We start from the raw sequence: 27528 nt of genomic DNA, 5'->3' as shown, positions 1-27528 counted from the left end.
ACTTAATCGATTGTTGTGCCTAATCGAATTGATTCAGGTAGAAAAAATTCTATCACACATGTTGATGAACTACCAACATATGAAACCATGTGATGATGATAACTGAAGATTAGCCTGAATTGCTGAAAGAGGTAGTTTTTTCTCAAATTGTGGCAGTGGGGTAAAGTGAGACAAATGCTGTGGGGTAAAGTGAGACAGTGTCTGTGCCCTCTTTTAATGAATCCATTACATTTGAGGTAGCAAGGAGACTAGTTTGAAAAGACAAAAGACAATGTAGGCTGGAGGTGGGGGTTGATGGTTGAAGCGGTGTCAGCAAGGGCATGGTTTGGCACGTGTGTATGTGGGGAACAGGAGAGTGACCTTTAACATCAATAGACACTAAGAAATATATCTTTATTCAATGAATGATCCCAATAAAACAAATGCAGAAAAAAAGATTCAAAAGATGGAAAATGACAGCTGGATCTAATCCTGTTCTGAGCCCCAGACTGTTCTGGTTCTGATTGTCCTTTGTCCCCCAGACACTAGCTGGCTCTAAGGGTCCTGTGTTCTGACCCCCAGACTGTATTAATCTAACTGGTTCCATCTGTCATTTGAATGTTAATTATTGAATATGAATTATATGTTGTATTTGATCAGAGTTACTTTCAAGTGTTTAGAAAAATGTTTTGCTTTATTGATCAAACCCCATGATTCTGTTACTAGTCCGACATTAGTTTTGGAATATTTGGTTTTCAAACTATCTGTCAGGATTCTAACTGTTACAATTTGTGTTGTTATGGTAGTTTCAGAGTGGAGAAAGCAAGTGGTTCAGTTTACCCCCTTGATTTTTCTGGTATGTCTCAGTTTACCCCACAGCTGGGGTAAAGTGAGACACATGACAACTTTTTTTAAAACAATCATATTTTCACTGCCCTTTGTCTTGAATAAATTCTGCTGATGCCCATTTCTAGGAAACATCCTGAATTAATGGGAAAAGTGTAAATTTGAGTGATGAATCATTTTAGCTCGCTTAGAGGGGAGCAAATGTAAAAAGTGTCTCAGATTACCCCGTTCTCCCCTACATTTAAGTGGCATTTTTTACTTTTTCCCATACAATTTGGTAGCATCTTCCATATAGCATATCCAGTTGAATATTTAACAGTTGATCTAGTTTTGTAACAGGGCTCTTCAGTTAAAAAAAGAGAGAGAGAACACTTGTGTAAAGCACCATATACGCCCTGATGTTTACAACCCAGTTATTCTGAAAAGTAAACTATTCCATTAATCATTTAAACTTTTAATGTATTCATATTAAGTGTCAGTTCAGTCAACGACATCAAAACTGTTTGACAAGCAACTGCTTCTCAAAATCAGGAAATGCTTTTAAACTTCCTGTAAAACACAGACAGCCACAATCACACACACACACACACACACACACACACACACACACACACACACACACACACACACACACACACACACACACACACACACACACACACACACACACACACATACAGCATAAATGCAGAACTACACGAAGATAGACCTGGTTTACGAGGACAAATGACCGAGACGAGGACTTCTGCTGTGTAAATGTAAAGGTAAGACTAAACCAAAAAGCTCCATGACGTATTTTATTAATCTTTAGCCCTAAAATCTGTGAGTTTTAAGCTGCAATGCGAGGTAACAAAATATCAGTTCCATTTTATATTGTCCATTTTATACTATATTGTGTAGAATGTGCTTTCTCTAATGTTTTGCTCCATCTGTAGCAAGCTGCTATTAAGATACTACTGGCTGTGACAAAGATCGGGTTAACTGTACATTACACAATTGAATTCCATTTATGTTAATAATGCCAAGTGAAAGTAATCGGATTATATTGTTATCATATTGAAAGTAAGTAGAATATCAATTATGGAAATTTAAAACAATAACACACATTATTACATAGTATAATACATTTGATATGCTCTGTTACAAAATCATCGGCAGCAGAACATGTTGTGCAGTTTCTTCTAATATAACGGGAATCCCCTCACATCTACATTTGACATTCGTAGTCATTGTGGAAATTTTTCCTCACGTGTTCACACACAATCTTCAGTAAATTACTGTACAAAGTTCTGTACATTACAACATGATATTTTTATACTGTAACATTAATATACATCTGAGTTTGAATCTAAGCTGTGTGCATGAGTTTCAAAGGGAAAACATTGGACGTTTTAATCTACTACATGTATCTATAAACTATAGTGACACTTTGTTTTTAAGATTTTGTGAGCTAAACATCAGTTTATATAATATGCATAGTGACTTTTTGTTGTAACTTTTATTTGAGTAAATAATTTCAAAGGTTTTTCCTCAACAAAGATATGGAAAAAACAAGACGAGGCAGAGGGGAAAGTTTTTTCATTTCAGCTTGACAACAATTACCATAAATGGTTTAAAAAAGAAGAAGAAATCAGTGAAGTAATGATGTTGACAAAAGGCTGGCAGCTGGCTAATGTTCACTGAGGTTACATCAGGAGCCATCACAACTATTTAATAAGCTGTAGCTTATTAAAATGAAAAATGCTATGTGCTATTATAATTTGATTATAACGTCTAACATTAGTTTGAAGAGATACATTTACCATTTCATAGAAAACCTCTCTCGGGATTCATTGTATCCATATGTTAGAAAGTGTATGATTTTAACCGTATTTTGTTTTGAGCAAAATTAAAGTAGGAAACCAGCTACTGTGGTGTGACCTAGTGAAAAGCGGCCAATCACACATCATGCTCATGGCTATTAAAGAGGACTGTTTATCATGCTATTTATGAAACTGACAGACGTGGAAGAGTCCACAGAGCACTCAAATGCAATTTCAGTTTCACAATGCCATCTCATCAGGGTTATATTATTTTTCTACATTATTGTAAAGCTTAATTTGCATTTGAAAGCACTGAAATTGTGTCACCCTAAGCTAAGTGTCAGTTTCCTGTCTTTGCTGTCTGAAAATATCAAAAGTTTGTTGATGTCGTCCTCAGAAGCACACATGGATCTCAGTGAGGAGGATTTGGCCCCTCTGGTGATCAGAGAGCGGGAAGGCAGTCAGCGGTCCAGTTCTAGTGCTGACCATAGTTTACTTGTACACCTCTACTTCTTCCCAGCCACGAAGGAGGAAACAACAATACACATTTCATCTGGACAAATCTCTGCTGAAAATGTCTGCGTTGAAGCAGGAAAAACATGTGGTAAGACGTCACTAGCAAGTCACAAGTCTCACAGAAGGCGTTTCATGGCTAGTAAAACAATTAATTGGAGCACACAACATACTTCTTCATTGTTTCTTACAAGTGTGGACATTTCTTATTGTTGGGAAAGTATTTTTGGCATTACAAGGATCAGCCATGCCAAGATGATATACTGTACGTGTTCTCTTTCTCCAGGAATTTTACCGGTGTACCAAAGTCTTTTTGGTTTGGCATCTGCCGATCTCTCATTCTGGTATCCTCCATCGCACATGTTCAACACAGAAGAAACCATACAAGTCCACTTTAGAGTCAGGTGGGTGAAAAGTAAATGAGGAATCGAACCTTTTCTCATGTTTATGTCAAAAAGTAATGTAAAATACACTGTGTTAAGATGTTACGGAATAGGATGCAACCCAAATGAAGGCATACATTGCTTACAACAGAAACAAATCAAAACCAAAAAATGGTAAGCCATAAAAAACAACGTGATCTGAGGGTGTATTCACACATGCCGTGTTTAGTTCAGTTGAAATGAACTCAGGTGCACTTCCGCCTTCGGTGCGCATGTTTCAGACAGGTGTGAATACAGCAATCGCACTCGGGGGCGGACCAAACAAACGCTCCGAGACCCAGCTGAAGAGGTGGTCTCGATGCGCTTCAAAACGCACTACGTCAATACTATCCCTGTGTCAGTTTGGAGCTGAGCCGCGCCAAACTCACACCCAGCTGACACACGGCTAAATCAGCTGTGTGTCAGCTTGAGCCTATTCCTTGCGAGCCGTGCGTCCAGCAGCAAAAATACAGTAAATATTATGTTTCAGATCGTACACATTGACACAGGCCTACATATTATAACCATATGAAACAACAATAATTTTATGTTTTTTTTATTTTATTTATAGGCTAGATGTAGGCCTATTTATTTATTTTATTTTTTTTTTTAACCCCATATCGTATCAGTTGTATATTTCGCAGCTTTTACTTCGTTTTTCCTGCTTGTCTGTCCAATGAATGAATGACCTCAGATCACATGTGGTTTTACTTCTTAATGCTGGTTCACTTGCAAAAGGGGCAATGTGAAAGTGGACCACACCAAACGAAAAAAATCTAAACTCTATTTGGTCTGGACCAAAGCAAGTGAACTAGCGGACTTTCCCAGTGTGAATACACCCTTAGTCTCCAGTACCTACTATCTCAGTTATAAACAACCTTACTTTACCTTAAACAAGAGTAAGGTCAGAACAGCTTGACAGTTAGATTACTTGTATGAAGATTCACAATGTATGGCAATATAATGTGTATATTATATATATATACATACACACAACATTAATTTCCATCACAAGGTACCACACAATTTTGGGGGCGGGACCTGATAAGCCTTTGGCTTCTTCCGTCTCCCTTTGGACAACACAAAGTATGATGTATGAATATTTGCAAGAGAAAATTGTGTATTGTGTGGAATTGTCCGAAAAAATAATAAATAAACAATGCAAGTTAAAAAATAACTGTGCATTTTGTTGGACATTAACTCATTAACTTAAAATAATGTATATGTCTATGCTCATATTAATAACTGCCCTTTTTTTGGTATTCAGGTTTTTCTTTGGAAACTGGTTTGGACAAGGACCAAAAACATCGTACCGCTACAGTCTGACCCGAGACAGTGCCAATCCAGTGCTTGACTACAGTGTCATTGATTATCTCTTTGCTCAGGTAAAGTATAAAATATTTCGAAACATGTAGTTTATTGGATCATTGAAATATATAATGAATCGATGTAATTTAATAAAATATTTATATCAGTTTTTGTGAAAGTTTCTAAATATACACCAGCAATGTCAGTATCTCATTCTGTAATTATCCAATTAATTTACATTCATACATATGGTGGTTTGATAAATCTTTATCGCATTATATTTAGCACTGGCGTATTTTAAGAGACTCCTAATCTGCTATGTACCGTAAATCTAAGGACGATTAGGTCTGACAAGGTCTGATGTTCTTTTAACGGGATTCATGTTTAGACCTGTCCCATCGGTTGGTGTAGTAATCATTCTCATTAAACATTCTCATTGTTTTCTTGCACTACTACTTTAATGTTACATGTGCGAAACAGTTAAATGCCAGAAAAAAGTTTCATGCACTGTCCATATATCAAAGACCATGAACCTTAATTTATTTTTGTGCATAGTTGCGAAGCGACTTCATCACTAGTGAGGCAGGAGTGTCTCCACCTTTGAGTACCCAAGAGGAATGCCTCGGCCTTGCAGTGCTGGACTTGTGGAGAATGGCTAAAGAGCGCAAACAGACTGTAAGAGAGCTCTGCAAAACAGTCAGGTATTTACATTTAGAAGGCGCTTTATTTCGAACAAACCCAGGTTCACCAGCGGAAGTTTAAACAACTAAAGTTTTCAGTGACATTTAATTTATTTTCGGATGATAAGTTCTATTTGTTATGGTTTGCAGTCATTATAACACTCTTCCTGTTTCAGCTACAAATCATGCCTTCCTAAGTCACATCGCCACGACATCCAAAGAAGAAACCGCCTGGATCGCTATCGCATCCGAAACACCCTCAAGCGTTTCTTAAAGAAGCTTGGCAACTTCTCAGTAGATGAGTGCAGCTTGAAGCTCAAGTACCTGATTGAACTGGCTGGCATCGAGCCTTCTCTTGGAAGCGAAATCTTCCACGTGATTCCTTCTTCCTCCCATTCAAAGTCAACATTTTCTCTCATACGGGTCACTGGGGAATCTGGAATTCAAACCAGTGGAAGTTGTCAACCTGATGGTGCTATGGTAAGAGCAAGTTCAACTTGAGTTTGGATGGCAACAAGGTATATTAGAGGTAGTCTTTTGTTGCACCAGATGACATCTCATAGTTCATTCCACCAAATAATTTGTGATGCTTTATATTTTGCTTTTAAACTGTACTTCGTCAGATCTTGTTTCGTTAGATCTTGTCAATTGGTCTTTGAAAAAACTCTGGCATTTATGATGACTTTACTTGGCCCTTTCGAAGGCCTTGTGACCTAATACCCAACCCTGACTTAAGAGATGTTGTTGAATAATTAATCTCACTTCTTCTTTATTCTGACAGTGGCAGACCTTCTGTGATTTCAAAGAAATCATTGACATCAGTATAAAAAGGGTATGCCATGAGCAGGTTCCCCAAGACAACAGGATGGTGACAATTACACGCAAAGATGACAAATGCTTGGTTAGGGACATATTTTACCCTTATCATTATTTCTGTTAATGTTTTTCAGATTTAATTATTTTGATTTGATGCTAAATATACATTTCTATTTACCCTTGATTTGCGCTACAGGAAGCCAAGTTCCAAAGTCTAAAGACAGCACTTTCATTTGTGTCACTTGTTGATGGCTACTTCAGACTGACTACAGACTCAAGCCACTACTTCTGTCAAGACATTGCTCCTCCAAGTATTCTTGAGGGGATCAAAAACCACTGTCATGGCCCAATCACGTGAGTAATTTTTTTTGAAGGATTTATTTTTGGAGCATTTTTGCTTTTATTAGATGGAGAGACAGAGTTGAAGTGGGGCAGAGAGGGGAAGACATGTAGAGAACGGACCCGGGCGAGTTTTGAACCCGGGTCTGTAGGGGGGGCGAAGCTCTGACCATTGCGTCACGAGCGCCCGATTCATCTTGATAGATACTGAATCTAATATCACCATATAAGGGGTGTTAATTAATTTTTATATTTCCATTATATATGTTTTAATCAGTTCAGAGTTTGCAGTCAACAAGCTGAAAAAGTCAGGATTTAAAGGTGGTACTTTCCTTCTCCGACGGAGTCCCAAGAACTATGGCAACTTCTTCCTTACTGTTTGTGTTCAGGTAAGGGTTCTTGTTGAAGCAACATAACAGACACAGAAGATACATTTAGAATTTACTCTGAAGAATAATTTGGTAGCTTGTGTCTGTAAATTTTTTTATGTGGTTCAGATGTGGTAAAAGAAAATTCTCTAAAGCTTTAATTGTTCAGTATGTGACAAGCTTAGCAGAGATATTATAATATACAAATTTAAAAAGTTTGTGATTACAATTAAATCACAAGTGCAAGTATCTTGCAATCATAAAGGTGTATCTCTATGCAGACAATGCACCTGTTTTTCTGAACAGTTGTCCAAAGAAAATCGTCTGCATCATTGTCATGTCACTAAACTTTATACACTGACAACTTATCGACTTTTCCACTCCTTTTCAGAACTTTACACAGATCAAAGTCTGTCGAAATTATTTAATTAATTTATTCAAGTATGTTTTTAATGTTGTGAAATTTGTTTAACAAATCTATTTCTGTAGACCCCACTTGGACTTGATTATAAAGACTGTCTCATTACTAAGAATGAGCAATACAGTCTTCCTGGTGTCCAGAAATCATTTTCTAGCTTGAGAGAGCTCACCAGCCATTACCAACACAATAAGCTACTTCTTGCTGAAGTACCTGTCAAGTTGGATCGCTGTTGTCCTCCCCGACCCAAAGGTTTGTTTTCCATTTTCCTTGCATATGATGATTAATAAAATGTACTCTATTAAACATAGGACTGGATCTGTAGTTTTGTCAATAGTTGTTTGCCTTTAAGGTTCAGTAAGCGGAATGGTCAGTTTAGCAAACGTCCTGTCACTGACTGCAGTTAGCAGTCCCCTGTGTTCTACCAGGTGGTTATATAAACTTCTATGAAATCCTAATCCTCTTTCTCTGAGACCGAGACCAAAATGGAAACGTGGTTTATTATTATTTGACAAGAACAAGACCTTTAAAAATTGGTCTTGAGAACCGACTTGAGACCACAACCTTAAAGTGCAACACTGACACTCACTCAGAACATGTATCAACTTAATTTCTCTATTTCTTGCTTGAACCAAGATGTGTACCTTCCTATTTGCAACCTTCATATTCAGCGTAACAATAAACTGCTGTTCCTACAGAGCTCACAAATCTGATCATCGTATGCAACAGCAGCTCTCTAGATGCTCAAGGGTCCCCAACACTCGAAAGGAACAAATTCAGTCATATCCAGTTCCACATGATCAAATATGAAGACTTGGAATGGGTAAGTTTCTAGATGTGACTTCAAAAGCACCAGACCTGTTACCATACCATTTATATGAATATCAATACTAGTCTTCTTCCACTTTTTGATACCAACATTGCTTTTATTACTGCCGTCTCTAGTTCTTTTATTAGACTATTTCCATTGTTGCTCCAACTAATCGTACCCCACTACTTTCATGCGACAAATGCTGCTACTACAAAGAAAGTGTATGTCAAACTAATATGAAAGGTACTTCAAAATTAGAATGTTATGTATCATGGAGTAATCTTTGATTTATAGTTTCTTTATGTATTTTTCCTGGAAGGGTGAAAGCCTCGGACAGGGATCCTTCACTCGAATTTTCAAGGGCAAAAAAACAGACATTCGTGATGGGGAGAAGCACAAGACACACGTTTTCCTGAAAGAGCTTGATGCTATCCACAGAAACTGCTGGGAGGTGGGGCTCATCTGCAGACTAAAATATACTATAAATGTTTCCAATGAAATATTCATAGATCAAAAACATTCATTTTAACTTCATACACATGTTGTTTTCTTGTCCTCCACTTCTGCCAGTCATTCTTTGAAGCTGCCAGCTTGATGAGTCAGATTTCAAACAAACATCTCCTCCTTGTGTATGGTGTTAGTGTTCATGGAGTAAAAAGTAAGTTCAAACTAAACCGCAGATTATCTCAGACTGTCCCTTCCTTTGCTACAGTTTAATGTTTTATTTCTCATCAGTTTCATTAGGTCAATGTGTGTTTGGGTTAGTGTTCTGGGAATCATGTGTTTTGTGTAAATGTAAATATTTGTGATTATTCGAAGAGACACTTTTGCTACTAAGGTACGTGTGGAGAATAAGATTGTATTCGGTTCACTTCGGATCAGTTACAAAGCATTTACATGTACTTGGTGTTCAATTCTGTACATTTGCAAATGTGTGCAACTTAATGAATGGGAAGATTAAAACATTGTCCTCGTGTTGATCTTCACATTAAGTCCTCGTGTGACCCTGACTCAGCCACTTGTCTGTGGCTGAGCATTTCTGACCCTGTGTGTTTGGTTTGAAGTACAGCTGTAGAAACAATCCTTGCTGTGCCCCACAGACATCATGGTGCAGGAGTTTGTCGAGCACGGGGCCCTCGACCTTTACTTGAAGAGAGGGAGATCCGTGTCAGTGAGCTGGAAACTTGACGTTGCCAAACAGCTTGCGTCTGTCCTAAGCTTTCTGGTAAGACACATGTTTCTAATGTAGAGCATTATCAGATCTTACAAAAGTAACGGCAACAAAACTGTCTGAAGCCGAATTGGTTGTTACATATTTTTTCTTCTATTTAATGTTAGACAGTTCTGATTTTCACTTTCATTTATTTGATCTTACTGCCACAATAAAAGTGCAAGGAGTCATTGAAATATTGATATCATATATTAGATATTAGCCAAATATTCCTATCCTGAATGACATTTTGCTTAATCAGTTCCAGTCTGAGAATAAGCTGATGTGGGATATTGCATGTAGTCAACATTAACATGTCACTGTCCTGCAGGAGGACAAGAACATCGTTCATGGGAACATCTGTGCAAAAAATTTGCTGCTGGCCAGAGAAGGTGACCAGTCACAGGGAAGCTCTCCTTTCATCAAGCTGAGTGACCCGGGCATCAGCGTGGCCATGCTCAGCTATGAGGGTAAATAAAGCAGGGTTTTTTCTTATCTCCAAAAAACCAAGTCAGACACAATCATGAGGTCCATTTATTGCAAATATACTGCATATAACAGCCTGGAGATGGACCTGATGACTGAGGTTTTACTGTGACTATATACAGTTTAATGATTTAGTAGCACTCAAATAAAATAAAATAGAATACCATGTAGGAATTCACATTACTCACTTTTTCCTGGAACCGGGTTTACATGGAGTATGTTTATTTGGAATAATACTTTATAATATAGATTGTATTTGTGTCACCCAAGTTAGTGTAAAACATTAAAAATTTACTTTTTGTGCTATGTTCATGCATCTGTGAACATGTATTTATGCATTTGTTTGTCTAGTTATCCAGGACAGGATCCCATGGGTGGCCCCTGAGGTGCTGGAGTCCACCGATAACTTGACTCTGGACTGTGATAAGTGGAGCTTTGGCGCCACCATGTGGGAAATTTTCAACGGTGGGAACAATCCCCTGCAAGGCTGGAACTTGGGCCAGGTACTCCCACTTATTTCCTATAGTCAATGCAGTGACCAATGAAGCTGCCTTTGAGTTCTGACATTATATCATGTTAAACTTGTATTCTAAAAAAGTACAATGTTTTAATGCCGTCAAGTGCTCATGGGATCAAATCTTATTTTTTTTCAGAAGCAGAAGTTCTATGACAGCTTCCAGCAGCTGCCTCCCTCTCAGTGGACAGAGCTTGCCGACCTGATCAGTCAGTGTATGGAATACCAGGCAGCCTTCAGGCCTTCCTGTCGCAGTATCATCCGTCAACTCAACAGTCTGATTACTTCGGGTGTGTATCTCACCTGATAATGAATACGGACATTTGAAATCCCAGATCTATAAAAAGTGTCAGATTCACTTTCCTTAATTCCAGTTCAGTAAAACAAATGACCCGTAGGAGAATTTCCCGATCAGTTTTGATCCTTTGGAAACAACTAAAAATAGTATCAATATACTGTATTAACGGTATGAAATAGAGGAAGAGTCATGACAACACCATTATACAATATCTTCAATAGGGACAAGAGATATTAAATATCAAACATGAGGAAGAGTTGCATGTACATTTCTGGTAATTTTATTTTATATATTTACTTATCTCTTCTTTTTGTGCAGTTGGGAAGAATATTTTCATCAATATATCATCAAGTTGAATATCAAAGTGTTAGCTTGCTTTAAAAATCTGATGCCCACCATAAATTATCATCTTAAATACTTCTCTGTCTTTCTGTTTGGGCCTGAAAGTCTTATACGAACCATTACCAAGAATTCTTTATTGTTTGTGGCAGACTATGTGATTCTACACGCCACTGAAACAGTCACACAGAACCCTGTGTGGAAACCCCTGTGTGGAGATCCCTCAGCTCGAGAAGATGAGAAATTGTTTGAGGAGAGACACCTACGCTACCTGGCCCTTCTGGGGAAAGTAAGTGTTAACTCACCACTCAACAGACCGCATCTACATAATGCAGACCCCTGCACTTTAATAATCACGATTTTATGTTTTGAGAAGTGCTTGGTAATTATCTGCATGTGTATAGACAATTACAAATAACAGCGTGTATTTTTAGATAAAGAAAATGCCTCAATGTGGCAATGACTCAAATTGAAAGAGTTTGTCATTGCTGAAAAAACAGACAGGGGAAGATGTGAAAGATGGACTGGACCCACTTCTTAAAGGTGCTGTAAGCGGAATGGCTCTTTTAGCTAACTTCCTGTCAGTTACTGCAGTTAGCAGTCCCCTCGCTCGTCCCTTTGTCACCACATTAATGCACTGCGGTCTTCAAGCAGCGAGTTATCTAGCGTCATCTCAGATCCATAAGTGTGATAAAACATGATAAAAACCATCAAAACAGACATTGGGAAGGGTTTTTACCTGCTCCGCCATTGTAGGCGCATAAACATTCACCCATGTGTCGCTCTGGCGTGCACCAGCAGTGAGACCATGCAGGGGCGCAACTACTCACTTTCTGGGGGGTATGCAGACACTTAGCAGGCACCATGTCATGTCTGCCTACACTGATCTACTGTCTTATCAGGACCTTAAAATATCTCTTTAGACTGAGATGCATCCAAGCTAATCGATCATCTTGTTCAGTGAAATGGAAACAGAAACTAAGACAAACTTAACCTCAGTCTTTTCATGTTAAGTTATTTATAAATTTTAATCAACTGAAATTGTGAGTCTGGCACATTGCCTCTGTTAGGAGACCTTACTCCCTCTCTCTCTCTCTCTCTCTCTCTCTCTCTCTCTCTCTCTCTCTCTCTCTCTTTCTCACTCACTCACTCACACACACACACACACTCACACACACACACACACACACACACACACACACACACACACACACACACACACACACACACACACACACACACACACACACACACAACTCAGTCGTGCGCTGGAATGGTGCAAAATATGATAATAGTGGGAAACAGGTGAGTGTGTTGTTTTGGCACTGACCTGCTATAGGCTAATCACTACAATACCATTCAAAAACTGTGAAAACAGATATAGTCAAAAACTTGAGGTGACACGTAGATCTGCAGTGACAATCCACGAGTCGCGGCCGATAATCAGTGTGCATTAATCAATACAATCGGCCATTTAAAACAAAAGCTTTTTATCATCCACGCAATCTTTCTCCTTATCAATTTTCCCGTTTTCTGTTTTGTGCCCCCGAGAGCTTTCTTTTCTGCCTCTCCAACTTTAGGTCCCTGTCATCAGATGACAACACGATTCAAATGAAAGCTCTCGCACTCCAGCGTGTGCTCGAGGGGGCGCGCACTGGAGCGCTTATAGTGTGGGGAGGAGGAGGCGAAGGAGCGGGGGGCGCATTATCACTGACGTGCCTCTGTTATTGATCATATTCAAAAAAATAACAATCTCTCCTTTTCTCACTCTCCCCCTTTCTGAAACCCCCACCCCTCCCCCCCAATATACTCCAGTCAGAATTCTCCTCGTTTCTGACCTCAAAAACTGGAAAGCCAGAAGCTTCCACTGTGCAGCCCACACCCCTATTTCTTATTGGTCCACGGTCCTGACAGACAGAGGGCGAGGCGTATCTGGCTTCGCTTCCGGACAGGGGGCGGGGGGAGCTCAAAGATTGTATATTTACGAGGGGAGCTGCAGCTCTTTTTAAAAAATAGGCCATTGTGAGATTAGCTGAACATCAGCATAGTACAATAAATTATCTGAAAGTTTTTTTCAGCAAACTATTAAAGAAAAACGTATTAGTGACCACTAAGACCATATAATATGGTGTATAATATAACCGAAAAGTGTATAATATGGGAGCTTTAAATACAGAAAAATAACGACTCCAAGTAATTTTCCCCCGATCGCTTTGGCGCCCCTCTAGTGCATACCCACTTTTTGCGCCACTGAGACCATGAGTGAGACGGGTGTCGGTTTGTATCGTTCTCTTTTGTGATTGGATAATAATTTTGGGATCCCCAAAAAGGTTATTTGCCGATTACATGCAAAGCAGCTGACTGAGAGATCAGCTTTATGAAACGCACACATTATGTAAGTGATCACTGTTTGAATAAAGAGCGGTTTAACACTTATATTAACATAAATTAACCGCTTACTTCACCTTTAACTAAAGCTATTTTTAAAGGTGAAGTAAGCGTTTTATTTATGTTAATATAAGTGTTTATTCAAACAGTGATCACTTACATATTGTGCAAGTTTCAAAAAGCCGATCTCTCAGTCACCTGCTCTGCATGTAATCGGCAAATAAATTTTTCGGGGATCCCGAAACTGATATCCAATCAGCAGAGAGAACGCTACAAATCGGCACCCGTCTCACTGCCGGTGCACGTGCAGATGGGTGAATGTTTATGCGCCTACAATGGCGGAGCAGGTAAAAATCATTCCCAATGTCTGTTTTGATGGTTTTCATCATGTTTTATCACACTTATTTATCTGAGATGATGCTAGATAACCTGCTGCTTGAAGACCGCAGTGCATTAATGTGGTGACATGGGGATGAGGGAGGGGACTGTTAACTGCAGACAGTGACAGGAAGTTAGCTAAACTGACCATTCCGCTTACTGAACCTTTAAGTATTATGTAGTAGTATGTAAATATAAGCTGTGTCTTTGCTCAACAAACCTTTTAACTTTTCTAAAAGGATCACAGTCTATTATCATAGTGTGTCCTGCACTGGCACATGATATGATGAGGTTTTATTTGAAATGTTTGGGTGTGTGTGACCAGATAACTGAGTGACTCCAAACATTCTCCAGGGTAACTTTGGCAGCGTTGAACTTTGCCGTTATGACCCGCTGGGGGATAACACGGGCGATTTGGTCGCTGTGAAGAAGCTGCAGCCCAACAAGCAGTCGACCCTGGACGACTTCAAGGCAGAGGTCAAAACCCTCAGCGATGTTCAATGTGACTACATCGTCGAATACAAAGGAGTGTGCTACAGCATGGGTAATAAACTCACTGCATACAAATGGGCAACTCCGGAAGAACGAACAACACAGTTTGACATTGTTTGTCTTTAGCTGACTCCAGACTGACTTGTAATTCAAAACAACTATATGATTGGGAGTGTGTTCTGGGTTGAGAAGGTTTTCCTCTGCTGAATGATTTAGATGTATTTCTGTTCACAGGTCGCCTCAGTATGAGTTTGGTGATGGAGTACCTGCCCCACGGCAGCCTTATCGGCTACATGGAGAATCACCGACATAACATCAACACCAGGCGGATGCTGCTTTTTGCTTCTCAGATCTGTAAGGTAAGATTCCATATAGTACATGAGCTCCTGCATATGGTTGACACTGCAACATTTTCAGTAAGCTACATTTAAGTGAACCGTAAATTAATTATTATTTGTTGACTTTCACATTGATCAAAAACATCAAGAATCGTCACTTTGAGTCTTTTCCTAAAAATGAATACACTTTAATCTTTAAGTTGCCAGAAAATACAGGCTTCTCTCTTTATCTTAAACAAATAAATGTTGCTTTTTATTCACATTTCACGCCAAAAATGTCTTACAAGTCAACATCTTTTGACAGAAATTTCTGTAGAAATGTAGCCATACAAGACATCCAGATAAGCAAGCATTTGTACTGAACCCTGAGTTAACTGAAATTAGCTTTAGCAGTCTCTGCACGATGCAATTTTTGAAAGGAAACTAAACTCCACCTATCGTCCTTTTACAAACAATACTTTCAAACCAATGGAAAGGAGTCAAACAAGAGCAAATAGAATAATGTGTTTTTATTATTTTACAACATACAATCAGGAAATCCCTCTGCACCCTGTATGTTACCTTAAATATCTGTAAGATATTAGGCAAGGTCGATTGCACGGCATAAAACAAAGTGAATTGGACAATGGGAGAGAAAGTTATTTCATCTTCTTTTGTTTTTTTGCTGTTCTGTTTTCCTTTCCCCAGGGGATGGAGTACCTGCAGACCAAGCGTTATGTGCACCGAGACCTCGCAGCCAGAAATATTCTTGTAGCCAGTGAGTCGCTGGTGAAAATCGCGGATTTCGGGCTGACCAAGATTATTCCTTTTGACAAGGAGTACTACAGAGTCACGCAGCCTGGAGAGAGTCCCATTTTCTGGTAGCTTTCTCCAATGTTTTTGTAGACTCAAATACTCTGTACTCTGAAGATCACGACATTACAATTCTCATCTGATGCAGGTACGCGCCAGAGTCCATTACTGAGTCCAGATTCTCCCACAAGTCAGACGTCTGGAGTTTTGGAGTTGTCCTTCACGAGCTTTTCTCCTACTGCGACATGAGCACCAACCCAAAGCGAGTAAGAAGGTTTACTGTTGATACATACATGCACTGACAATATTTCAATATTTTGTAAATTCTTAAGAATTGTTCAATCAAACTTTCGGTTTCCCCCTTCTTTTTAAGTTTAATTAATGTTACTGTTTTAGCTATGTATGCAGGAGATTGGACACAACGTTCCGGGTCCATCCATCTTAATGTATCTGGCAAATATTCTGAAGAATACTTGGAGGTTGCCAGCTCCTCCACACTGCCCACTCAAGGTATGTAGTATCTATATGGTTAAATTTTTGAAATACAGGAGCCTTTTAAGAAGACTGCATTCCGGTCTCTACTACAAATAGGCTGTGATGCTGATCATTTTGAATAAGGACCACACATAACACTTCCCAAAAAACTTTTTTTGTCCTTCTAACGGAAGGATTTTATCTTTTGTATTTTAATTCACCATCTGCTGTTAATTCTGTAAGAGGTAGTACGACCTACATGGATATGGTCTTGATGCATTTTTTTAAACATTTATTTTTACCTTCAACTCGCACAAATTATTCCATGCAAATACCGCTAATTTCTTTCTCATTGCAATACCAGGTATACACTTTGATGAAACAGTGCTGGGCGTACGACTTCGAGGAGCGGCCGGATTTCTCCAGTGTGGGAAACCAAATTGAAACTATGATGCAGGACGAGAGAGAGAACCCTAAAGGCTGACAAGGAGCGTTGCTGAAACCCCACAGCTGAACTCATGTTTGGCTTTCCAAAACTAAATTCTGTTCACACAGCTTTCACACTCACATCAGTGGACTACACCCAATTATGTAAGCATTGGCATACTGATAATATATTTTCAAATCTACTGTAAATACAAGGGAGGTTATATCGCTTATGTACAATAGGAGTAGCATGATGCTAGCATTTATTGTGTAAAGGAGAGAAATATTTACTCAAGGCAGTTGAAAGCAGGGAATACCATGGTGTAACAGTACATGTGTAACCCAAGAGATAATGTAACATTTAATGTTCACAGGGACAGAGCAATACAAATATAAAATTCTCCCTAACCTAACTTTCAGTCTTCCCCTCACCTGATGGAAATACACTTAATGTTGCAATGTTAATAACACATGGCAAGTGAAAAACAACAACTCTGCTCACTCTTTTACGGAATCACAATCATGAAATTCTCATTTTGAGGAACAACATTCTGTCACTGGTTAGACGATATGACTACATACTACAAATTATTCCTGAAGACAAAACAAAAGATTAAAGGTGAACTGCACTGGGCACTGGAAAAACAAGTTTTTAAACGAAATATATCACTGTTATATATCTGTGTGAAGGGGGTTAAAAAACTGAGGAAAGTGAAAAAATTATTTAATTAACGTATTGGCACAGTCAAGTCAATGCAACGCTCACACCCCAATCACACGAGTCGGTAATATATCTTTTTTAGCGAAGTTTCTGTCTTGAGGCCTACCACATTTCAAATTAGGATCATGTATTTTATGCCACATAAAATACATTTGAGCTGGCAAGAATCTGTGTACCAATAAGAGTTCTTTATAAAAACAGGGGTCATATAGATCTACTTTCTTTGAGGGGACGTGCAGTCCTAGGGTCCTGAAGCCCACATGGAAAACTGGACTGAGACCTGCTTTGGCCAGACACATTCCCATGTAAACATCATCAATTGGATTAATAGTAATGGACTGGGACATTTTGTATATGACCAAAGCTGTGTAACCAGAAAAGAGGAAGCCCCCACCACCACAATAGGGGGGAAACGAGTCTGACTCCTGCACCTGAACAGGGACATAGTATTTGCTCTGTGACCACCGAACGGGCCCCGTCTTCTGGAACAGGTGGCCAGCAAAGAGGTGCTTGCTTCCATCATTAGCATCTTGGCTTTGGAGATACTCCACCATGTTGTCTGTGTTGGCAAAGACGTCATCGTCACCATTTAGCAAGAAGCGAGCGTTCGGACAGTTTCTTTCCATCCATTCCAGGAAGAGAATCTGCTTCATGGTGAGGTTATAGAATGTGTCCTTAAAGTCCCATTGGAGGATGTCGTTGTACTCACGTTGCTCCAGCTCAAGCAGTGTGTTCAGTCTCTCTTTCTCAAAACCAGAACCTGCGGTTCCTGAGATGAAGATCCTTCTGATCCACACACCGTTATGAAGCCTCTCTTTGGCCCAGGTTTTGCGCAGCACCTCTCGGCGGTCATAGTTCCCTGTGGAGCTTTTAATGACCAGCAGTAGGAAGACTTTTGCTGACTTATCAGCTCCTCCACATTTGTCAGGCAGGTCCAGCAGCATGGGGAAATGGCGACAGTGTCGATAGTAGAGAAAGTCTTTAATGTGCTGAGGAAGAGAGCTGAATCCTGTGACGTTGGCAGCAGATATGTTTTGTTGACATTTTGGCCAAGAATAAACATAGTTTGTTTTGGTGGTTGGTTCCTTTTGACTGCCATCCCTTCCAGCATTTACTCGACTGAGGTTGGTTGTATGTTGAGCAAAAACATCTTTCCAGAGATGGAGGACCAACAGACCAAGAGCTCCAACTATTATGAGGGTTTTCTTCACGTTTGTTCTCATCCTCCAACACATTTTTTCCATAGGTCTGACAGAAGAAAAACAATTATGACAAAAACATTGCATTGAAGCAATTTATGCAGTTACTTGTTGTGTACATTATTTTAAACACTGAAATAACAAACACAATTCTGCAAATAATTACTGATAAACTAGTAAGAAAGAAATCAGGGAGTTCCTGAAAAAACATCAGTCAAAGACTCTTTAGCCAATGGATACGCCTACTGATAAGTTACCTGAGCACGTATTGAAAGATGCAATAAATCAGTTGTTAATAATTAATCCATCCTTAGATGCCTGTGAATCTACACTCTACTTTATTGAATAGTTCTATTTATTATGTTTACATGAAAGGGGATCAAAATCAGAAAAGAAAAGAAAATATACATATATATTTGTTTGTATAGCAAAGATAAGCGTTTTAAAAAATGCCTGTGAATAAAGACTGTATGTAAATACTTTACTACTTTATTCACTATAAATAATAAAATATATTTAAAAATAAAGCCACAGATCTCACCACTTTTTTAAAGGCTTTCAGGTACAACTTCTTAAAAGTATTAACCATTTATTCAACACATTTATTTAGATTTTGTCTGTCTCCTCATTGATCAATTTATTTTTTAAACTATTGTTAAAAATGGAATGTTGTACAAACCTAAATGTGTTGAGTTCTGGTGCGATCTGAAGTATCTGCCGGTGCTGTTAAAAAAGAAGTTAATCAAATTGTGTATGTCCCATGTCCCATGAAGTGTGTTGTCTATTGGAGGGTGTTCGCATTCTGCTTTACTGCATGTGATTTCTGGTATAAGAGTTTCCTGTGTGGCCTCTCCCACATGTTTTCCATAAACTATGATAAGCTTCCTGCTTAGGCCTACCTTGTACCTTAATAATGTATTTATCTACCTATGGAAATGAACAATAATGCAAACATTGAATTGGAAAGGTTTACAGCTTTCTGGGAACAACAAATCCCCACTATTGTTCTTTAAAAAAAAATTCTATTATTTTATCATTTGTCCCTCAAATACTTAATTTTTTTTTTCATTTAACTTTTATTTATCCTCGAGAGACCAATTGAGGGGTGACCCTCATTTTCAATGGTGTCGAGTTCAAACAAATTCCAAGGAAAAACAACAATGCATTCACAATGTTCAATGCAAATACATCAAATACACAACAACAGGTGAAGAGAAGAAAAAAAAACAAAAAAAAAAACAAATTTCAAAAACAATTGAAACATTTACATAGTGGTGAAGAGTGGCAGCAATTAAAATGAAATTAAATGGGTGAAAGTACAATATAGCCTAATTAAAACAGTTACAGGTAGAGTTTGGCAGATTTAAGATAGTTTGTTTAAATTGATTAAAGGATATGAAGTTATTTAGTTTAATTTGTTGCTGTAAGTTGTTCCAGGAGTCGGTGGCACTGAAGCTAAAAGCTGTCTTTCCCAGCTCAGACCGGGCTTGTGGGACATAAAGCATGAGCATGTCAGTGGAGCGGGTCTGATAAAGCCCATCTGAAATTTGCAACATTTCTGTTAAATAACGAGGAAGCTTCCCGGTCAAGGCTTTGTAAATAAAAATATGCCAATGTGCATCACGTCTCTCTTTAAGGGAGTACCACCCAACCTTTTCATATAAAAGACAATGGTGTGTGTCATAAGCATCTCCTGTGATGAACCTTAAAGCAGAGTGAAAAACAGAGTCTAGGAGTTTAAGACATGAATGAGATGCATGCCGGTAAACCACATCATCGTAATCAAGGACAGACATAAAAACTGCCTCAATAATCCTTTTCCTACTAAATAAAGGGAAGGTGGTTTTGTTCCTATAAAAATAGCCAATTTTTTGTCGTAGTCGACAAACAAGATTTTTTATATGGAAATTAAAAGTGAGTTTATCATCTAACCAGATGCCGAGATATTTGTACTCTGTGACTCTTTCAATAAAAAATCCATTCTTTGTAAAAACATTAAAATCATTCAAATTTGTAGTTCTTGCTCTGGAGAAACACATATATTTGGTTTTGTCTGTATTAAGAACAAGCCTGAGGTCTACTAGACAGTCCTGCAGAGTATTAAAAGAGCTTTGTAGGTTCTCAATAGATTGGTGCACCGAATCGGAAATGCAATACAGTACTGTGTCGTCAGCGTATAGATGGGCATGACAGTTTTTTAGCGATGAAACAATGTTATTTATATAAATTGTGAAAAGAACTGGACCTAAAATTGAGCCCTGTGGGACACCATTTGTACCAGTTAAGAATTCAGATTGGTATCTTCCCAGTTTAACTGACTGCTGTCTATCAGAGAGATAATCCCTAAACCAGCTATATGCAGACTGATCAAAGCCAATGTCATAAAGCCTCTGTAAAAGCAAATGGTGGTCAACAGTATCAAAGGCCTTTGAAAGATCAATAAAAGTGCTGCACAGTGCTTTTTCTTGTCTAATGCTGCAACAATGTTGTCTACAACCAAAGTCACAGAAGAGAGTACTATGGCCTGCCCTAAAACCAGATTGGGATGGGCTCAAAATGGAAGCACTAGTTAGAAATGTTTTTAACTGATTATTAATAAGTGATTCTAGAATTTTTGCCAGGCATGGGAGTTTGGAAATTGGCCTGTAGTTATTAAGATTATTTTTGTCACCACCTTTATGTAAAGGAATTACATGAGCTATTTTCCAAATTTTAGGAACTATTCCAGTGGAGATGGAACGATTAAAAATATGGGTAATTTGTTTTGATATTATATGTGTCGAAAGCTTGATTGAAAACGGATCCAAATTGTCCTCTCCCATGTACTTCTTGGGGTTGATGGCGAGGAGCGCATCTACAACAACACTTGTGGGAAGAAGATCAAGGCTGAAAATAGGAGTTTGAGAGACAGGCGGTACGTTACTACTGGTGGTAGAAGGCGTATATCCTCCATTCTGAAAGTGTTGACCAGCAGCTACAAAATGTTTATTAAAAGCTAAGCCAATCTCTTTTTGATCATTGAGAGTGTGACCATTTAATTTGATCTGAGTGGGAACTGTGCTAGAATTGTTTTTGTTATAGCTTTCCAAAATAGTGCAGGGTTAGAGTAGCAGTTTGAGATTAATTCAAGGTAGTATTCAGATTTGGCTTTCCTGACCATGGCTGTGCATTTATTCCTATACTTAATTATAAAGGTAGTCAAGGGCTTGAGAAAATGAATGAATTTACCTACCCAATAACATCTCTGATCCTTTCCAAATTAAGAGTAGAACATATATTGCCTTTCTAGTACTGACCATTGTACAAATTGTATTAATATTACAGTTAATATTGAGGCGGATGGCAAGGCGGAGGCCACATCCTATCAGAGCGCAACCGCGATCTCAGCACTGGTGGGAGACGATTGTTCCCGATTTCAGCCCGCAACAATTCGTGCAGAATTTCCGTGCGTCCCGGGAGTCGTTCGAATACATCTGTGACCGTCTAAGGCCTGCGTTGGGGAGAAGGGATACCAACTTCCGTTTGCGTGTCCCGATTCGAAAACGTGTCGCCATTGCCCTGTGGAAGCTGGCCACTGGGAGTGAGTACAGGACCATCAGCCATCTGTTTGGAGTCGGCATCAGTACTGTGTGCATATGTGTTCAGGCCTTCTGCAGTGCGGCCATCAAGGTGCTGCTTCCCATTCATATCAGAACCCCCAATGCTGATAATTTGGTGGTGATGGCTACTTTCTTCCAAAACCGTTGGAGAGTACCACAGTGTGTTCCACTGCCACATTCCTATACTGGCACCAGAGGAATACCCATGTGACTTTTAAAACCAGAAAGGATGGCATTCTGTAGTTTTGCAGGCAGTTGTAGATGGCAAAGGACTTTTCTGGGATGTCTGTGTTGGCTTTCCAGGAAGTGTTCACGACGCCAGAGTGCTGAGACAGTCACAGCTGTGGGAAGCACTCGGTGACGGGGAGTTAATGGGTCAAAACAAGGTGACCATCTCTAGCTGTGACGTTGGACATTACCTGATCGGTGACCCAGCTTATCCCCTGCAGGAATGGCTCATGAAGCCCTTTTCGGACACGGGAAGACTGACCCCAGAACAGCACAACTACAACTATAGACTAAGCAGTGCCCGGTCTGTTGTGGAGATGTGTTTTGGGAGGTTAAAAGGAAGATGATTCAATTGCACATTAATTTAAAAAAACAAAACATAAAATTATTAGGCGACTTAGCCAGCCAAACCTGGTGGCGAGTCTGGACAAGGGTGAACATAATGTGCCCTAAGTCCCTGGACATGAGGCCAAAGGCCTGCAGTGACGCATCGCTACGCCTCTGCAGAGATGACTCAACTGTAGCTTGTTGCAGAGAGGTTGAGAGCGCCAGCCTTAGGTGGGTGAGGGAGTTGCCTACCCGGCCCATACGTGCCGCTGTATCGTAGGCCTTTAAAAGCAGGTCGCCGGTGACCCTGCACTGGGGCCGGGGACACCTGGCATCCGCCTTCGTCGGGAGCCAAGGGCAGGCTCAACGGGTGGCATGCCGCCCAGCCCCAACCGTGCTACATTCTGCATAGCAGCCAAGGTTCAGGCATCGGAAATAGAATGGGAGCTAGCCCTGGTGTCCCTCCAGCATGCATATAGCTCCCTCTAGCACTCCCCTAAGGGAGGAACAGAGAAAGGGGTCGGGCAGGGCTGTACCTGAAGAAGGCACCAAGCTGAGCCGAGTCTGCCTGTGAGCATCGAGCTCTGTGTCCCGGTGTCTAGAGTGGCCGGGCTGAGCTGGAGGAAGTGGTGCTATTAAGGGGAGATCGTCGGCAGTCAGATGCTCCATCTTTGCAAGCCTAGCCACCCTGAGGGCCCAAGGCATGAGGCTGCAGCCCATGCAGGCGCTCTCCAAGAGGCCCTCCCTCCAACACTCGAAGCCGAGACCAGAGGCCCTCACGAGGCAAGAGGGTCAGTGGTCATGGCCATCGTCAGGAACATGGGAGACCACACAGGCGCTACACACGAGCCCTCAGCAGAACACTGTGAGAGGGAGCGATAGCATTGCCTTCTCCAGTTAGCTACTAAAGCAAATAACACACGGCAGTGTTACCGGGAGAGGACGCGAAAGCGCTGTCTTCACCAGTAAGTGACCGCACAGCGATACACAGCAGTGTTCCCAGGAGAGGACGCGAGAGTGCTGCCTTCACTGGGGATCGACTGACGAGAATACAATGAACGAAAAACCTCTTCCCTTCTTCTTTTTTTTTTTAAGAAAAGTTTACCAGCCAAAAAACAAAAAGTGGCAATCTAGAACAGCCGAGCTGTCTCTATCAAAAACAAATGATATTCAATAAGGGAAGGTACAGTTAGCGGCTACAATAGTGGGGGGAAGCCAACAAAGTTGCCCCACCAACAACAAAGTAGCGGCGATAGCACTTCGTGCTGTACGGCTAAACAGCCCCTGGAGAACGAGCTCACCCGTTTGCTCCGACCTTGGTCGCGAGGCTGCACACCGTCGATCCTTTCCAAAAAGCGAAAAACTATCCACACACGGTCAGGGGCGGATCCACGGGTGGACCTGGTTGGTACAGGCCCACCCAGATTGACAGTGGGCCCACCCAATCAGATTCATGAAAAAAAAAATGTTTAATGGTCTTTTCTCATACAATAGGCTATATGTTTTTTTCTTGAAAACATTTATAATTTAAAATATTTACAGTAGCTACCAAAAAATAATAATGTTCAGAAACCCCTCTCGTAGCCTACTCATTAGTTCTGTCCAGTGACATCTTTACGCAACATCATGGTCGACGCAGACAGCGGATGGCGGTTTCGTGCACCATCAGATAGCACCCTCAATTAGCAACTGGATGTTCTGGCCGGCTTTTCCGAAACCAGTGGACAAACGAAAATAGAAGCAGAGCAGCTCCTGCAGCAGATGCAAACGAAAAAGTTTGTTCTCATGCTTGTGACTTTTTGCAAACTGTTTGAAAACAGCGATTTTGCCACCAAGGGCCTGCAGAGCTCAACACTTTGTGTGACAGACTGCATTTCACTGATTGAAACACTGAAAGCTACATATGCAACTTTCCGCGAGGACTCGAAGGGTGACTTTGGTGACGTGCTCGAACTGACAGAAGAACTGATGGAAAAGCATGAGATAACTAACTGGGACGTGCTTGCTTCTCGTGAACGCAAGCTGCCTTCAAAGTTTCACAAGTCTGTTGTCACCACAATGCTGGGAAAAACGTCGGCTGTCAAGAGCAATGATGATTTAAGGGCGCTGTGGAACTGTATTCTTGACAGGCAGATCACCGAGTTAAACTGCCGCTTTATGGACGACACGTATGGATTAATGAGAGCAGCGGCCTCTTGCGCACCTGGATCTGCCACTTTTGGCGAAAAAAAACATTCTAAATGGTCCATGTGCACTGTATGGCATTGAGATCGCAGATACTGAACATGCTGTGTTCATTGAACACATCACACGGAAAATGGATCTGGAAAACTTTCCTACATTAATGGAAGTACTGGACAGCTGCCCTGCTGACATTTTCCCAAACATGAACAGTGTTTTAAGGACCATGATAACACTGCCTTCCCCGTCCTGCAGCGTTGAGAGACTTTTCTCCGCAACAAACAGGATCCAAACGCGCTTGAGATCATCATGCACATTTCAGAGTGGCCTTTTATTGTGGACAGTCTAAGGCACACCTGTGCACTAATCATGATGTCAGATCAGCATCTTGATGTGGCACACCTGTGAGGTGGGATGGATTATCTCAGCAAAGCAGAAGTGCTCACTATCACACATTTAGACAGATTTGTGAACAATGTTTGAGAGAAATGGTAATATTGTGTATCTGGAATGAATTTTAGATCTTTAAGTCCATCTCATGAAAAATGGGAGCAAAAACAAAAGTGTTGCGTTTATATTTTTGTTGAGTGTATACACACACACACACACACTCACCGGCCACTTTATTAGGTACAGCGGTTCATTTTCTTGTTAACACATATAACTAATCAGCCAATCACATGGCAGAAACCCAATGCATCTAGGCATGTAGACCTGGACAGGACAACCTACTGAAGCCAAAACCGAGCATCAGAATGGGCAAGAAAGGGGTGTTAGGTGACCTTGAACATGGCAATGTTGAAGGTGCTAGAAGGGCTAGTATGAGTATTTCAGAAACTGCTGATCTACTGGGATTTTCACTCTAAACCATCTCTAGGGTTTACAGAGAATGGAAAAAGAAAAAATATCCAGTGAGCAGCATTTATGTGGACGTAAAATGCCTTGTTTAAGTCAGAGGTCAGTGGAGGATGGGAATACTGGATTATAGAAAGGCAACAGTAACTCGAATAACCACTTGTTACAACCAGGATATGCAGAATACCATCTCTGAACGCACAACACGACCAACCTTGAAGCAGATGGGCTACAGCAACAGAAGACCCCACCGGGTGCCACTCCCGTCAGCTAACAACAGGAAACTGAGGCTACAATTATCACAGGATCACCAAAATTGGACAATAGAAGATTGAAAAATCATGCCTGGTCTGATGATTCTCGATTTCAGTTGCGACATTCAGATGGCAGGTTCAGAATTTGGCGTAAACAACATGAAAGTATGGATCCATCCTGCCGTGCACCATCAACCATGCCATGTTCAAAGTCACCTAAACCCCCTTTCTTCCCCATTCTGATGCTCGGTTTGACTTCAGTACATTGTCTTGACCACGTCTAAATGCCTAAATGCAATACATTTCTGCCATGTGATTGGCTGATCAGCCCTCTGTTTTTATAAGGCTTTGAACAGGTGTACCCTAATAAAGTGGCCAGTGAGTGTATATATGTGTAAGTCCATACACTATATATATAAATAGTGATGTGTAAAATAAAAGTGTGTAACTGTTGAACTCTGCAGATCCCTGAAAAGGGAGTAATGAGTAAGAGGCACTTCCGGGCACAGCTGGCAACCTCTCTCATCCAATAGCCTCAAGAGAGACAGACCATCCCGGGATGAGGCAATAGTACAGAGCCTCAGTGTGAAAAAGATGACCCACAATGCTCCCTGTTCCTGATGTTTGCAGGGATGAAATGAAAGTTCCAATGGAAGTTGATAAAGGATGCTGCTACAGGCACTGCAGGGATGGATATACATCAACTGCATACATAAAGTGTAATTTTCATTTGTGATTTCATGGATCTAAATAATTGCTTCTTTAAATTTCACACAAACAATGTATCATTTAAGATTGGAGTCCTTTGACATCAAAAATTATTATGAGTTTCAAGCCAAGTTCAAAATGTCATTAGGAAAAAATTGTAAAAAATGCAGCCTACCACGCATTCTCTCTGTACACTCTCAGATATTACTTTCTTTTTATTATTATGTCAAGATGTGATGTGAGGAGGTTCACAGGTCTGCAACCAGACTAGATTTAAATTTGTAATGAATAATATACAGTGGGAAATGAGTTAGAGCTAAACATCTCCTAACTTCCGGGTGCAGTTAGATATACAATCATATGAAAAAGTTTGGGAACCCCTCTCAGCCGGTATTATAATTGACTCTGCTTTCACAAAAAAAAGATAAAAGTGGTATGTCTTTAATTTACCAGGAACAGCTAAGTACTGGGATGTTTTCCAAACAAAGATTTTTTGAAAAGCAGTATTTGGTTGTATGAAATAAAATAAAATGTGAAAAACTGGCTGTGCAAAAATATGGGTACCCTTGTGGTTTTGTTGATTTTAATACCTGTAACAGCATGTAAAACTGATGACTTTAAACGCAAAATTGGTTGGATTATGTTGTTAAGCCTTGAACCTCATAGAATTGTCTGTTTAATCATGAGAAAATGTATTTTAGGTGCCTAAATGCAAGTTGCACTTCTCTTTGACTCTCTGCTGAAGTGAGACAGAATGGGATCATCAAAACAGCTCCCAAAAGATCTTAAAAACAAAGATTATTCATTGTCATGGTTTAGGGGAAGGCTACAAGAAGCTTTCCCAAAGGTTTCAATTGTCAATTTCTACTGCAAGGAACGTTGTCAGGGAATGGAAGGACACAGGTACAGTTGCAGTTAAATCCAGGTCTAGCAGACCAAGAAAAGTACAAGAGCGGCATATGCGGCGGATTGTGAGAATGGTTGCAGACAACCCACAGATCACCTCCAAAGACCTGCAA

The 27528-nt window shown here is 40.1% G+C and overlaps 2 protein-coding genes across 3 annotated transcripts; one reads left to right on the top strand and one right to left on the bottom strand.

Moving 5' to 3' along the window:
• The first annotated feature begins 1545 nt into the window (after positions 1–1545).
• On the top strand, positions 1546–26289 carry jak3 (Janus kinase 3 (a protein tyrosine kinase, leukocyte)). 2 transcript variants are annotated; one of them, XR_013844998.1, is made up of 25 exons: positions 1550–1589; positions 3005–3231; positions 3427–3544; positions 4830–4947; positions 5426–5571; positions 5727–6030; positions 6332–6451; positions 6563–6720; positions 6983–7094; positions 7563–7743; positions 8190–8314; positions 8622–8753; positions 8873–8960; positions 9403–9527; positions 9844–9982; positions 10350–10501; positions 10652–10802; positions 11302–11438; positions 14270–14459; positions 14642–14766; positions 15433–15605; positions 15686–15803; positions 15934–16047; positions 16376–16602; positions 26266–26289. XR_013844998.1 is itself a non-coding variant. In XM_080033254.1 (24 exons), exons 2-24 carry the CDS (start codon positions 3033–3035, stop codon positions 16493–16495), a joined length of 3345 nt encoding a protein of 1114 aa, XP_079889380.1. In that variant the 5' UTR covers positions 1546–1589; positions 3025–3032; the 3' UTR covers positions 16496–16504. The 2 variants fall into 2 exon arrangements, 1 of the variants encoding a protein (XP_079889380.1); XM_080033254.1 differs by lacking the exon at positions 26266–26289 and having other exon boundaries at positions 1546–1589; positions 3025–3231; positions 16376–16504.
• On the bottom strand, positions 17198–19030 carry LOC307254762 (N-acetyllactosaminide beta-1,3-N-acetylglucosaminyltransferase 3-like). Its single transcript, XM_080033255.1, has one exon. It carries the CDS (start codon positions 18442–18444, stop codon positions 17200–17202), a length of 1245 nt encoding a protein of 414 aa, XP_079889381.1. The 5' UTR covers positions 18445–19030; the 3' UTR covers positions 17198–17199.
• Positions 26290–27528: the final 1239 nt, after the last annotated feature.

Source organism: Ammodytes marinus, assembly GCF_949987685.1.
Source record: "Ammodytes marinus genome assembly, chromosome: 8".
NCBI classification, from domain to species: Eukaryota; Metazoa; Chordata; class Actinopteri; order Uranoscopiformes; family Ammodytidae; genus Ammodytes; species Ammodytes marinus.
This window is presented reverse-complemented; position numbering and strand designations above follow the sequence as displayed.